General features: G+C 30.2%; 1 protein-coding gene across 1 annotated transcript; it reads left to right on the top strand.

Annotated features, from left to right (window-relative positions):
- Positions 1-6,316: 6,316 nt before the first annotated feature.
- Positions 6,317-9,085, top strand: LOC132733686 (sarcoplasmic calcium-binding protein-like; the record flags this gene model as incomplete). The annotated part of the gene is given in 3 exon segments (XM_060720347.1): positions 6,317-6,351; positions 7,774-7,871; positions 8,220-9,085. Coding segments are annotated over 3 exon segments (572 nt in total), but the record flags the coding sequence as incomplete, so codon positions are not given.
- Positions 9,086-14,003: the final 4,918 nt, after the last annotated feature.

Here is a 14,003-nt window from a genome sequence, read left to right on the forward strand (position 1 = left end):
AAGAAAAAATCCTCTTTTTCTCTTAAATTTACTTTATGAAGAATTGTTTTTTAACCGTCAGTGGCTCTTGTTTTAATCGCAACAATTGGTGAAATAGGAAATTGTTTATCAAGATATTTGATAGTAAAAACTTGTCAAACGCGTCCGAATCTTTCTTTTGAATTACACGATACTATTTACCTGTAAATTCCTGATAAAAATGTGTTTCTGTTATATGATCAAAACCTTTTTGTTTGAATTTTACTATTTTAGATTTGTTTTTGACTACACTGTTTTTTATCCTTTATCCTATATATTTTGTGATTCAGTTTATCTCATTTTTAATTTCAAATACAAATTTGTTTTTAAGACAATAGTCCGGTGACTAGAAGTAGGGCTTCAAGTGTAGAAGCAGATCAGTCTGTACATCTGTGCACTTTTAACGGATCTCAACATTTAAAATTCTATCTCAATAAATCGTTCATCTTGATATCCTAACATTTAATTATCTGTGTCACAGGGTCGTGTTGTCGACCCACATGTTTAATGTCAATACGATGAAATAATAGCTGAAGTATTTGCTAAGCGAAGGTGATTGACTGGTATATTGTACTGTTTGAACCACATAATTATGCTCGACAACTGATTAGCTTCAACCGTGAACACAATTTTCGTATTACTGTTCTTGCATGTAATATATGACAATTGTACAGTATGTAATCTGAAGTCAGCCTTTCACCCTTTAAGTTTGATGCACCGATCTATGTATCTATCTTATTTTCATATGCCAAAATAATATGCACTAGTTGCAGATTTTAATAATTATTATTTAAACGGTTCGAAATTCACCGAAAAAAAAAGTTTTTAATTGTAGCATCGCAGAACGTACATTTTTTTCGGGAAAGCATTTATTTGCTCTTTCTTCTGCATTTTATTTCATCATTTGTTTTCAGAGATTAAATGTATGTTAATTGCACTAAGCATACATGTTTTCTATAAAGAACACAGCCTTTCCTACTATTATACAGTTTTAAATAAATAATTATGATTTAACTTCAAAATATGTTTACCTCAAATTAGTTGTTGGCACACTTTCTTACATACTCTTTCATATTTTTCAATATCAAAGAACATTTTATTTTTGGTAACAAAACACGGATAATAGGTATATTCTAATAGTAATCCACTCATCAAAAATATGTAGTTAAAAAGGTCTCCTGGTTTAAACAGGCATAAATATCTTTATGTTTGTATTTTTGCAAATATTTTTGGATAAAGTTGTACGTAGGTCAGATAATAACTTTACCGTCGATATATAAAATGTGTCCCTTTCTTTTAGTTTACATACAAATAACATACTGGTATACCAATAGAAATGTCGAGCTGAACTTTAACATTTTTTGCCTACTGTAGATTTAATAATCGAACAAAAATTATAAACAGAAATAGAATGGTGACTTAATTATTTATTTTTTAATGTCAGATATCAACAAAACCAGAGATATTTGATCTATTTTATATATTTATTGTCGCACATGTCGGTTACGTAAATGACTTGCTTGATTGTTCGGAACTGGTCAATGCGCCGAAACCATCAGTGAAAACTCTGGAGATGTCATATTAAATCTAATGGATTTCTGAATATTTACTATTAAAACCCAAAATAAATCAATATTATTTACCTAAAGAGGTAGTCAAAAAGTCTTATCATAAAATAAATATCGATACCGATTTATAAACCCGCAAAATAAACGATTAAAAAAATGTGACGGAACCTGATCTGTAGCGGATCAATTACGGTTAATTTACACACGCCGTTGGAGCCCCATTTGTGATGCGCATGTCTAAATCAGAAATCCGGTTTTTATTTGCAATAACAATGCATGACCTTTATTAAGTCGTATCAAAAGTTTATTTAAATCGGAGACGTTGATTTTGAGAAATTTTTAATTATCCTCATATTTTTAACGGAAAGTGCTTCGATACCAGTACACTATTTTTGATCCTTTATCCTATATATTTTGTGATTCAATTTATCTCACTTTAAATTTCAAATACATTTTTTTTAAGTAAATAGTCCGGTGATTCAAATGGAGAAGCAGACCAGTCTGTACATCTGTGCAGTTTTAACGGCTCTCAACATTTAAAAATCTATCTCAACATCTCAACAAATCGTTAATCTTGATATCCTCACACTTTATTATCTGTGTCTCAGGGTCGTGTTGTCCAGTCATATGTTGTATGTCAATACGATAAAAAAATAACTCGTAGTGTACATCATTGGATATGAGTTATGAAATGACCTTTTCCTGCAATGGCTACGATATGGTCTTTTATTTGTAACTTCGTATATTGAGTTAGTTCAATTCGTATGTCATGTTTTACCATTCATTTATTTTCTCTTTTGTTTGTCGTTTTTGCTTGTTCCTTCATTGAATGGAACAAGACAGTTCGAAGGAAAACACTAGCGCTATAGAAGATGAACAAAACAACTACACTGGAAAAAATCTAGAAAAAAAGTGATCCATCGAAAGCATTTTTCACAAGAAAATTACATGAAAATTGCAGACTCGGTTTGATTGAGTCTGTATATGAGGAATACAGAATAAGTGCAACATCCCCAACGCCCCTTACACCGCTGAACAGTACCCAATTCCAACACTCAATAATCCAGAAGGCAAAAAATAAACAATACTGAAGTAAACGAACTTTTACCAGCTGCCACACAGCATTTGGACACCTGCTGTCGTGGCAGTAAAATCTGAAAACAAAGTGATTCCAACGTCAATGATAACAGATAAATGGTATAGTCTTAAGGGGTTAAAGATAATACAGAGAGAAAACATTGTAGAATCAATTCATCTCCTTAACAATAGAACATCATAAGTCCGTAATTACATCAATCTGTTTTTACGGAACATAACAACCATTTATATATACTTGAGCTTAAATGTTGAAATGTATTCTTCTGCAGTGCTTCATGAAGAACCGCCATCAATTGCTATACATAATTACCTTTTTCTCACATCTTGAAATAAATAATCTAATTACATTACATACAATCTACGACATGTTCATTAATACAAAGACATTATATCTAAAAAAGTTGATTTCATGAGGTATACACCTATTCATTATACACAAGTTATATTGTCGATAATTTTATATATAAACCGCCCAGAAATGCTTCAATTAAATTTAAAATAAGAAAGGCAAGTTTACCAAGCCATTCCAGCTCCAAACTAGCATGCAAAACACTATTCATTCAAGAATAACATAAGTCATTTTGGGCATAACTAACATTCAAGAGTTACAAATACAATTCACACCTACATACCTATTTATACAATCTTCCTGGTACTAAAGTAAACAAATATACATTACTTATAATCATTCCACACGTTTCTTGTTACATCACTCTCTCTTGTCTTTTGGTGTACATGAGCCATAAACAAATAATTAAATGAAACTCTTATCAAAGCAAAAATCTTTAAAAAACAAATATGAACAAAACCAAATACTGCATACATCTAACCGATCTCTAGAAAATTCAAGTATCGATTATTCAACAGTATATTGGCAATAATAAACGTCTTTCACACTTATTCTGAAACTATGCCTCTAAAAAAAAGAACGATTGGTTGAATGTGTGAGCCTTTTAATTTTCATTAAATTTAAAGGGAAAGGGATAAAAAGGTTTTGGATAAATTTCGAAAGAAAAAAAAAATCAGGAGGGAAAGGGTTTTTTTTGGCGCCTTTTTCATTGTTTGTTTGCCGTTGAAGGGTTTAAAGGTTTAAACAATCCCTTTTCAAAAAACAATTTAAAAGTAAAAAATTTTTAATTTAAAATAAATTTTTAAACATACCCTTTGAAAATCTAAGGGGAATTTTTTTGTATATCTTTGAACATGCAAATATTTTATTTCCCAAACTATTATTTTAATTTTTTTTAAAAAACATTTTTCCCTTGAACACAAGAAAAAATCTTTTAAATTATTAAAAAATATAGTTTTCCTCCATTACTTATCATTATTTCTTCCTTAAAAATTTATATATTTTTTTAAAATTTTTCTTGAAAATACTCATTTTTGCTTAAAGTTTTTTGGGGGGGAAAAACACAGGGTTTTTCACGAATTTCTTACTTTTTTTTGGGGCCCTTTTTGGGATTGGAATAAAAATTTTTATCTTTTCTTAAAAATGATTTTTAATTAGCCCTTTTCTTTTTAAATTTTTGGAAAAAAAAAGCAAAAAATTTTTTCAACTTTAGCAAGTGGGAAATTTTTGTTCCCTTATGCAATTGAAAAAAAAGGGGTTTTAAATTTCAATTTTCGGTTATTTCATTTATTGCCCCTAAGGTTTACAATTTTATTTTCTTTTTTAACACATAATTTTTCGTTTTTTGTTTTCAAAATTTTCATTTCCTTTTTTTGCATTTATTAGGTAAATTACATTTTTAAACTTCACATTGATCGTTTTTGCTTTTGTTTATATGGCATTCTTTTTTACTTTAGCATGATTTTTATTTGTTCTCTTTATATTGGAAATAACCACGGTCAAATTTACTAAAGCATTTTGTTATTAGTTGTACTATTTGTATTAGATATAGCAATCGTCTTTTTTGTATCTTCAACATAGATAAGTTTTATCAACGATTGACTTATTTCATTTGCGTACTGTATGTTAAGAAAAATCTTAAGCATCGTTTTTATGCTTCCCGAAGGGAAAGCATTTAGTATGCTTCCCGGAGGGAAAGCATATAGTCGCCGCCTTGTCCGTATGTCCGTCCGTTCGTTTTGTCCTGAGAATAACTTGAAAACCCTTAGACATAATTTCTTTAAACTGGACACAGTAGTAGAGGCATTAAGCAGAGTACGTGTCAAAGAACCCAAAACTCTATTTTCCCCTTTGAATAATTTCCCTTTTGAAAAATCTTTAGGCAAACATAAAAACCCTTTTTTCACTTTGAATTTTTCCGGGCAAAGCTCTGAAAAAATAAGAGGTTCAAAAAAAAACATTTTAAAGTAAAGATCCACTAATAAATTGGTGCAAAAAAGCTTACTCACTAAAATTTTTTTTTTACTGCCCTTTTTTCATTTTTAAAACTAAAATTTGCCGGGGGTATAATTTACAAAAAGATATCAACATAAAACTTGTAGGTCGGGGAAACCGGTAAATGCTGTAAAAAAACCATAACTCCATTCCTATTTTTTGGGGTTTTGCCCTTTCCACTTTTCACTTTGAATTTGTCGGGGCAAAGCTTGAAAACCCGAAAAGGGACCAAAACCCCAAAAGCCTGGGAAACCCTGAGTGGTATCAACATCAAAAATTCGAGGAAGATAAAACCATTTAAAAAATTGGGAGTGCAAAAAGGGCCCTTTTAAACCCCCCCCTAAAAAAAAGCAAAATTTCATTTTTTATTTATTTTTAAATTTGTCCCTTTTGAAATTTTTATTTAAAAAGCCTGAAATTTTCATAATATTAACAAATTAAAACCTTTTTAGTAATTTTTAGCAAATACCAAAAATACCCGTTACTCTGCCGCCCCATTTTTTTGGGGTATTTACCCCTTTTTTTAAAAAAATTTAAACCCCTTTAACCCTTTTCTGGGACAAATTTTTGTAAAAATACAAAAAACATAAAAAAAATAAACGGTAATTGATTGGTAATGTCAGGTTTTAAAGAAACATTTAAATCTGCCCACTTATGTTTGGGAAAAGTTGCATTTTTAACTTTTTCCAATAAATCTGAAAAAACCCAAAGGGGATTTTTTTGTATCCAAAACTTATTCGGGGAGAATCACCCGGTTCAATCCGGCATTTGTTTTGATTTGCTACGGTTATCTGTCTACAGGCAGTAATCTTAGTATTTTTTAATTGTTCATGATATTGTCCTTTTATTTTCATTGCATATTTTAGAACACAGTTGCTCGGGAATTGTACAATCAATTGTTTAAATTACCTGATGCAGCAAATTCCACAGGGTGTACGATTCAGAATTTTAGGCTAATTTTACTGCTTGTTGACCTTAAAAAAATGCTAAAGAAAAAACAAGAGAATGCATTCGTGTTTTAGCAATAGTTTAAGTCCGATGGTGTCTGCCTTGCACTTGAAAAATAATAAGATAACAATAAACTATAATTATAGATAAATAGTTCTGCATGTAGTTTTCAAAAATTGCACTACCCTTCTTAGTTCTAATATAGACCGATAAATGAAATATTACCACAAAATAATAAAAGTATTAACTGTAATATGTAATATGACATTTTGAGATATGTAATAATGAAGTTGTTGCAGTGTATTAGATGTCGTTTTACTTTGTTATTTCTTTTCTGTAGCTTGTGCTATGGCTGTCGAGCAAGAATCAAATAAGGTAAATAGAAACAAAGAAACACTATAACAAGATGTATTTATACGCATCATAAGTGCCTAAAATATAATTTATACCATGAAATGTCACGTTTGATATTGTAACACTAAACAATTTACCTATAGCAACATGATGGTTTTTACTAGGTTAATAAACTGTAGACGTTTGAGATAATCCTACGGCAATTTATAGGTAGTTCGTACGAAATATTTTTTTTGTTTTCGGATAAAGAACATATACTTTAAAGAGTAGTTGTTTGTTTGACACGACCCATGCTGGCCATACCGTGCCAAACACAATACTTATTAGAATAATATTTTTTAAAACTAAGAAAAAGGGTTTACTTATATGAAGGATTTATATTCAATGTTACAAAATGAGTTAGTAAAATCATAAAATACTCTTTATTTTTGTTTAGTAATTAATCAATGTTTTGGAAGGAACTGAGTCAAAAAGTTATAAAACAATTTAACATAGGTAATATATAGTACTTACGTGCAAGATCATGGTATTCAAAGAGAAAAAGCTTGACAGTAAGATATCCCTTGCAACCTTTTTCAAAATAGAGCTATATCGCCTGTAAATGATGAGAATTTGTGACTCTAATGTTACCTAGTCGACATCTGGTTTGAGAGGGTAATCTATGATGCCATAATTCCGCAATAAACCTTAGGTCTTTAATGTGCGGAATCTATCAAGCAAACTAACGGAACCTCGGTGATTGAATTCCTACTCCTCTTGTAAAACTGGAATGTCTTTATATAATAAGTTAAGTATTGTCTGATTTGACAGCCAACAAAACGTATCTTTGATTATAAATGTTATACTGTCTTTAAATAAAAAAAATCAGTAGAAATTAATGCCTTTTGTGTATATTGTAAATTAAAAGTGCTCATGAAAATATTTATCGTAAATGAATACACACGTATTAACAAAAACGAGTGTTCAAAGATGCAAAGCGCGTAAAATCATGATATGTTCGAACTCTCAACCTTCACTCTCTTAAATAATAATTCCGTCATAAATCGTAGGTTTTTACTGTCTTCAAATTAAAAAAATAATTCAGTCGAAATCTATGCCGTTTGTGTATATTGTAAAAGTGCCCATGAAAATATTTATCGTAAATGAATACACACGTAAAAAACAAAAACGAGTGTTCAACACAAAAACAAACTGCTTTGTTCCAAGATTTATTGACACGATGACATTTGCATGAATATTTTATAGATGTATTGAAAAATAAAATATTGCGAAGTGGACAAGGAAAGTTATTTACAAAACTGACCAAACAATCAACGTTATTTACCATAAAAAATACAAATTGACCTTATTGCGTGAGTGACGATATAGAAATATGGTGATACATATTGCAAAACAAGTATCTTATTCCACGTTTCATGTGATTTTTGTTCATTTTTCTTTCAGGCGAACGGGTACCTAATTGACAAGTGGGGAAAATTATTTGATATTGATGATATCAGTCATGATGGAATTCTTTCATTGGAAGACCCCAAAGCATTTCTGTAAGTGAAAATGTATTACTGGAACATAATTAGAATATCAGTATTAATTAATTACTCTAGCTCTCACAAAACCCGATGAATGAATAACTTGAGATAAGGTTAAACGATTTAAAATGTATATGAAAAAGAATATTACAAAAGACCGGTGATGTTGAATTATCTGGAATTCACAATTTCAAATTTTATAAATTCACGATTTCAACATACAGAATACACTAAATTAACTTTATAATTCATAATTTCAACTTCACGAATTTCTTGAATTCAACTAGTAATTAGAAGCAAATTATTCGCCTCGTCTAGTTGATTCATAGTGTTTACTCATAGGTTCATTTATATTAATTACAGGGAACAGTATAAAGCTCGCGATGATCTGACCGATAAGCAAAAAAAGAAGATCATAAAAGAAATGAATAGACTATGGAAGGTCTTCTTTTTCACAAACAAGCAAGAACTCTCTAAAGATGACTTTATAAAAATGATGAAAAAAAGATATGAGTCCAGTACAACTACATTTATTGAGATGGTGCGTGTGTTTGCAACGGATTGGTGCAAATTGTTAGACTTGGATGGAGACACATTTCTTTCAAAAAATGAATTCATTATGAACTTAGTTGCTGGAAAGCACAAGAATACACACATAGACGAGCATTTTTTCTACATGTATAAGCCCGTTAATGATCGTTTTCCCGTTGACGATTTCATCGAGTCTGTTGTTCTCTTTGCAACTGAACCCGATAGGTCAAAACCGGACACTCTCTTAAATGGAATATCGGAGTTTGAATAATAATTATTTTTAAAAAGATTGATGAAATTTGGTTTTGAAAAAAGAGATAATAAATTTTTTTCGCATATCAAAATATCGTTTAATCTTATTGAATAAAAATAATTTAATATGTAAATTAGATGAAAACTATTTATAAAGTCCTATTGTTTTTAGAAAAAAGGAAGATATTTTAGTGGTATTAAATGACCGATATGAAATTTCTCGTCATATGATCAGAATTGGGACAAAATACTAAATGGCGCAAATGACACAATCATACTTAATTATCATATTGTAACTTTCTCGAAACGAACCTGAAAACGTAAACCATTTGTACCATTCCGTGATACAATGGTGGCGATGTTTTATTACGAAATAATCTGATACGCACGTATGTTTCTGTCCTTGTGCCAAATCATATAAGGAAACTTAAGTCTTGGTTTTTTATTAGTTAAAACCCTAAAAGAAAGGCTTATTTGGAGAAATAAAATCATCAGTATGACTTCGTTACACCTAAATATGATTATAAAAATTATAATGAGGTGAAATGGAGTCATGATCACATCTTGTCTTAGTACAAAGTGCTGACAAGGACATCATTTCTCTAAATAAAGTCTAAACGAATCTATTATAGAGGAACATTTTGTATACAAACGATTACAAGTTTCACTTCTTAAATTAAACAACGGTGTTTTTGAATCACAAATACTTTATAATTTCTCGAATACTTATGTTTTTGTAAACCATGTTTCCTCCCAAAATGTAAATATTGATTTTATTTTGTAATCTTCTTGTTTAAAGTTTATTCTGCGTTGGACTTTACCGAGGCATAAATGACAAGTTGTGTTTAACATCCAAAATGACTAACAAAGAAAGCAAGATACACCCTATTAAGATCACTATCACAGATACTCATGTTTATGAATGTACTGTTATATTTTTATTTTCGTATTTTCGATGTACGTCAAGTACGTCAAGAAAACGATAATTAAATAAGTATGTTAATATCGAAATTATATATATTAACATTCATTATCTTAAAGTGATAATCGTGATGAGAAATAAAACAAACACTCAAAATTCATCTTGACAGTTGAGAAAAAATTTTGTTCTATGAACATATTCTGATATTTACAGTAGAAATAGTTGGACAATTCTTTTCTTACTTTTCTTTTATTTTGTTTGGCAATGGTCTACACGACATACTGGATAAACATCAAGTACATCTATGGCATCTAATAAGCAAATATCAAAATAATAAAATTATAAACGGTATCAGAAAAAATGACCACAAAGTAATTTCAACAGTATTGAAAAGTTATTGCATTCCGCAAAATGAGCTAAAATAGGGATACGGACAAAAGACCCCCCACCGGACAGAAGTCCCCCCAATCTAAAAAGGACAAGATGGACAAAAGCCCCCCCATAAAATTTACACATAGGACAAAAGCCCTCCAATCAAAATTACAGGTAGGACAACCAACCCCCATCCAGCAAACAAGTGTTATTGAGAATATCGTCAGTTTAAATCCGGAACTTGATGTATAGAGACAAGTCAAAATCGGTATGTTTAATTTAATAAATAAACGTAATTGTTTTAAAAGATAATTCTATTAAGATGTAAATGTAAATTAATATTTTCAAAAAATCGCTTTTCAACGCTTATCAAGGAACTAAAAGTTAAAGGGGCATACTCATTTCGATTTATTTGAAGTATAACCAAAGTTCCCGAACACTAGGTGTGTGAAAAAATATAGTAATCAGTCTGGTCTATAAACCTTAGTGGGACTTTTGTTTGATGGAAAAGGGGGGGGGGGCTTTGTCCTACCTGTATTTTTGATGATGGGAGCTTTGTCCTATATGTAAATTTCATGGGGGGGCTTTTGTCCACTTTGTCATTTTTAAATGGGTGGGGGGGGGCTTTTGTCCGGGGAAGCTTTTGTCCTACACTCGCCAAAATATTACAAAAATAAATCAGAATTTATAAGGTTATTTATATATTATTATGTGCGATTTATGACTGAGTTTGCGTAATTTATTACCATTCTCATTGTATCCGTATTTGTATAAATATAAGTACTAACATTATGCATATAACTCCAAACTTCGTTTAGACAGAATATTCAAAACACCAGGCACAACATTACTGTAAAAGCATGGGAGAAATGCTTTTTTTAACAGACATAAATAAAGCTTGTCATAATTCATTACCAATTTTTACAAAATATATATTTTCAGCAAGTTTGACTTTTTACTTCGACATAAAAAATCCCACAATCATGATTGAAACATGATTTATATATTATTGTTTACCTTGACTACTTTAAGTATTTTATAATAGTTTTGACATTTTTTTTTGGTTCGTGTTTCAGTGCGTGCGTTGATATAAAAATAACTGGAATAAAATAAATATGTGTGTTTGCCTTTATTTTTCATCAAACCAAATAAAATATGTCTTAGAGGCAAAGATATAGGTCGCACAGTGTGCTTTTTCTGCTGCGATAGGTACATTTTTGTTTCATGTTCATATGTTCCTGGATGTAATATTTTCTGCCATACCCAATTACAATGGATTGATGGAATTTTATAAAATAAAATATCAATATTAGAAGTTGCAGGTACAAGTCAATGCAATTATTACAATAGAAAGTTACTGTGCAATTTGTCAAGAATTTACATCTACAGAAATACGAGTATGCATTTAAGCCCGATACGAGGGAACAATAAATTCAGGAATGGGAAAAGGTTTGTGAAAAACGTTTTAAGACGATTGCAGATGATCACGTACGAAAATGGTGCATAAGCATAGGTCTTATCTTTGACTTAACAAACCACTATTTCACCCTTTACATAATGGTCGCAGTTACATTATTCTCTATTTCTGTCCTACCATTTTGACTTTTCAGCTTTCTTTTTAAGACAAATCGGCCTCGATCGTTCAATGTAAATGTAAATGTAATAGAGAATTTTTATGTGTATTAATACCAATAATAATACATTATTATATTTCGAATTAATTTGATGTGAATTTACATACATTCTTTATAACCCAGCGTCATAGTCACGAGTATATCAATAACAAAACAGATACATGAATATGAAAAGTAAATACATAAAAAGACCTTATTTAATGTATCTACTCCAGAAAAAGCAAATACAAAAAAAGCTTTGATAATATACATTGCGTAAATAAAAATAAAACACTTTTATATCCGCTTATGTATTTGAAAGGACTTTCATATGATTTAATGGTTTAAAACATTTGCTATAAAATAACTTGATTAACCCTATAGTCCAAGTGTATTTGTCATATTCGAATTATTAAATTTAACTAAATGGAAAATTTGAATGTTTGTTTCAAGTTTATTGTCTAAGATTTGTATGTAAAAGATCTTACACAATTTTACAAAATAAGCAAATATTGAACTGGTTCTCAAGTAATATAAATTCAATGCAGAAGAAAAATAACTATGTAGTAGTATACATGCGTATTCGATATGTTATTCATGTATTGCAAGAAAACGTCAATCCGGTTTCAAAGAATTGTATCACATTTGTTTGCATAATTTACTTTGATTAATAATTTTTTTCAATTCATTGAGAAGTTTTTGTGTTGCCTGTTCAGAGTAGCGCAACATAAAGGATAAAAGCTCCGTCGTCTGGCTGTCGGTGCGTCACAAAACTTGTCCTGAACACTCATAAAAACTAATTTCATCCAAACTGTACTAGAATGATCAGTACCAAGTCTTATTGTGCATATCGCAGTCATTGTTTTGTTCAATAATTTTTGTTAGAGTAATATCACTTTCATGATTTTGATTTTTAAAAGTTTGCCCGGACTACTCCTCTTATACCACTAATGCATTATTTCATTTAAACTTTGCATGATTAATTTGAAGCTAAAAGTACTTGCGCATAATACAAGGAGTTTTCGGTTCAATGTTTTTGGCTGAGTTTTGACCCTTGAATGTTATAAGTCTTTTTTGTGTTGCCGGCTTGTCCGGACTATTTTTTATCAGTAATTACGAGACAGTTTCATTCAAACTACTGTAATGATCAATACCAAGTGTTGTTTTGTATTTATTTGGTTCATTGATTTTTTATAGAGTTATGCTTTATGTTTTTTATTCGTCCGGACTACATCTCTTATATCACTAAAGCATTTTCAAAGAATTTTTACAGGATTGATCGGTAGCTCAAGTTTTTGCACATGCTACACGAATTCCCCATTGAATAATATTCGCCTGAGTTATGTTTGAATAAAAATCGAGTGTTGCCCTATTAATGATTCTTGTGTCTCGTACTACACAGCAGCTGCAACATGCTATTGGTTTTAATGAGACGGCACATGTAATCACTAACCGCCGCTCTTGTATATAGATATTACTTATTTAAGTGTCTTAAATTTCAACGCATTTTGATAATAACCTAGTGTGTCTTCTGTGTAAAATAATAAGATGAATTTGGAAAAAAAAGATTTGTAACGGAGCATTACGCATAAGCGCCTTCTCAAGCGTCTCTATGACTTTGCAGAAATTTACAATCTTATTAAATAATTAAATCAATTTAATATATATTAGACCACTTTGTTATATTAAAAATTGTTATACAATCTAATTAATTACCTTTTTTCGTAGTCGAACAATTTTGTATCAATTCTTTGTAAAGCTAACCTAGGCTTGTCCTCAATTTCAGGTCAAAAACCCATATAGAAATGCGTGTGTATTCCTTCGAGCCTTTATCTCTTAGTCTTTATTGTACTTTGTCAAAATGCCAACAGTCTTCTTATGCAACATAAGATTTAATATATTTCTGTTCACAATACTGCTTATATCAGACTCGAACACAGCTGCAAAAAAAATATTGCAGTCGGCTAGAACATAGTCCTTTTTAGGTTTAACAGCTCTGTATTCAACCAAAATAAGTAAGCATGGTATTCAAGAACGTAAAATAACCTCATAAAGTAAGAGTCTTGATTTTGTGTCTGAATATTGCAGGGTCATCCTGGATTAAAAGTATTTTCTTTGCTGAATACATTCCTACCTGATACTATTAAATTGTTGACAAATTAACATGATGATTAATTAGTGTTAATAATATATTACACTCAATTGTTATAAGAATAATTGGTATGTTTAGGTCATAATCATAAACGTTGCAAACATATGACTGTGTTTAAAATGATAAGACTGAAAAAAAATGAATGTAACAAAATGACAATAAAAAATACATACGAGAATAAAGTGTATGTCGCAAAGATGACACGTATTCGTACAAACATATATAGAATAACAATGACTGACAACGACATTTGACTAACAAAAGCAAATGGATTCAATAAGACATTCAACAGTAAATAATTGTTA

Source organism: Ruditapes philippinarum, unplaced genomic scaffold, assembly GCF_026571515.1.
Source record: "Ruditapes philippinarum isolate M1 unplaced genomic scaffold, ASM2657151v2 ctg4010_1_1_1_1, whole genome shotgun sequence".
Classification (NCBI taxonomy): domain Eukaryota; kingdom Metazoa; phylum Mollusca; class Bivalvia; order Venerida; family Veneridae; genus Ruditapes; species Ruditapes philippinarum.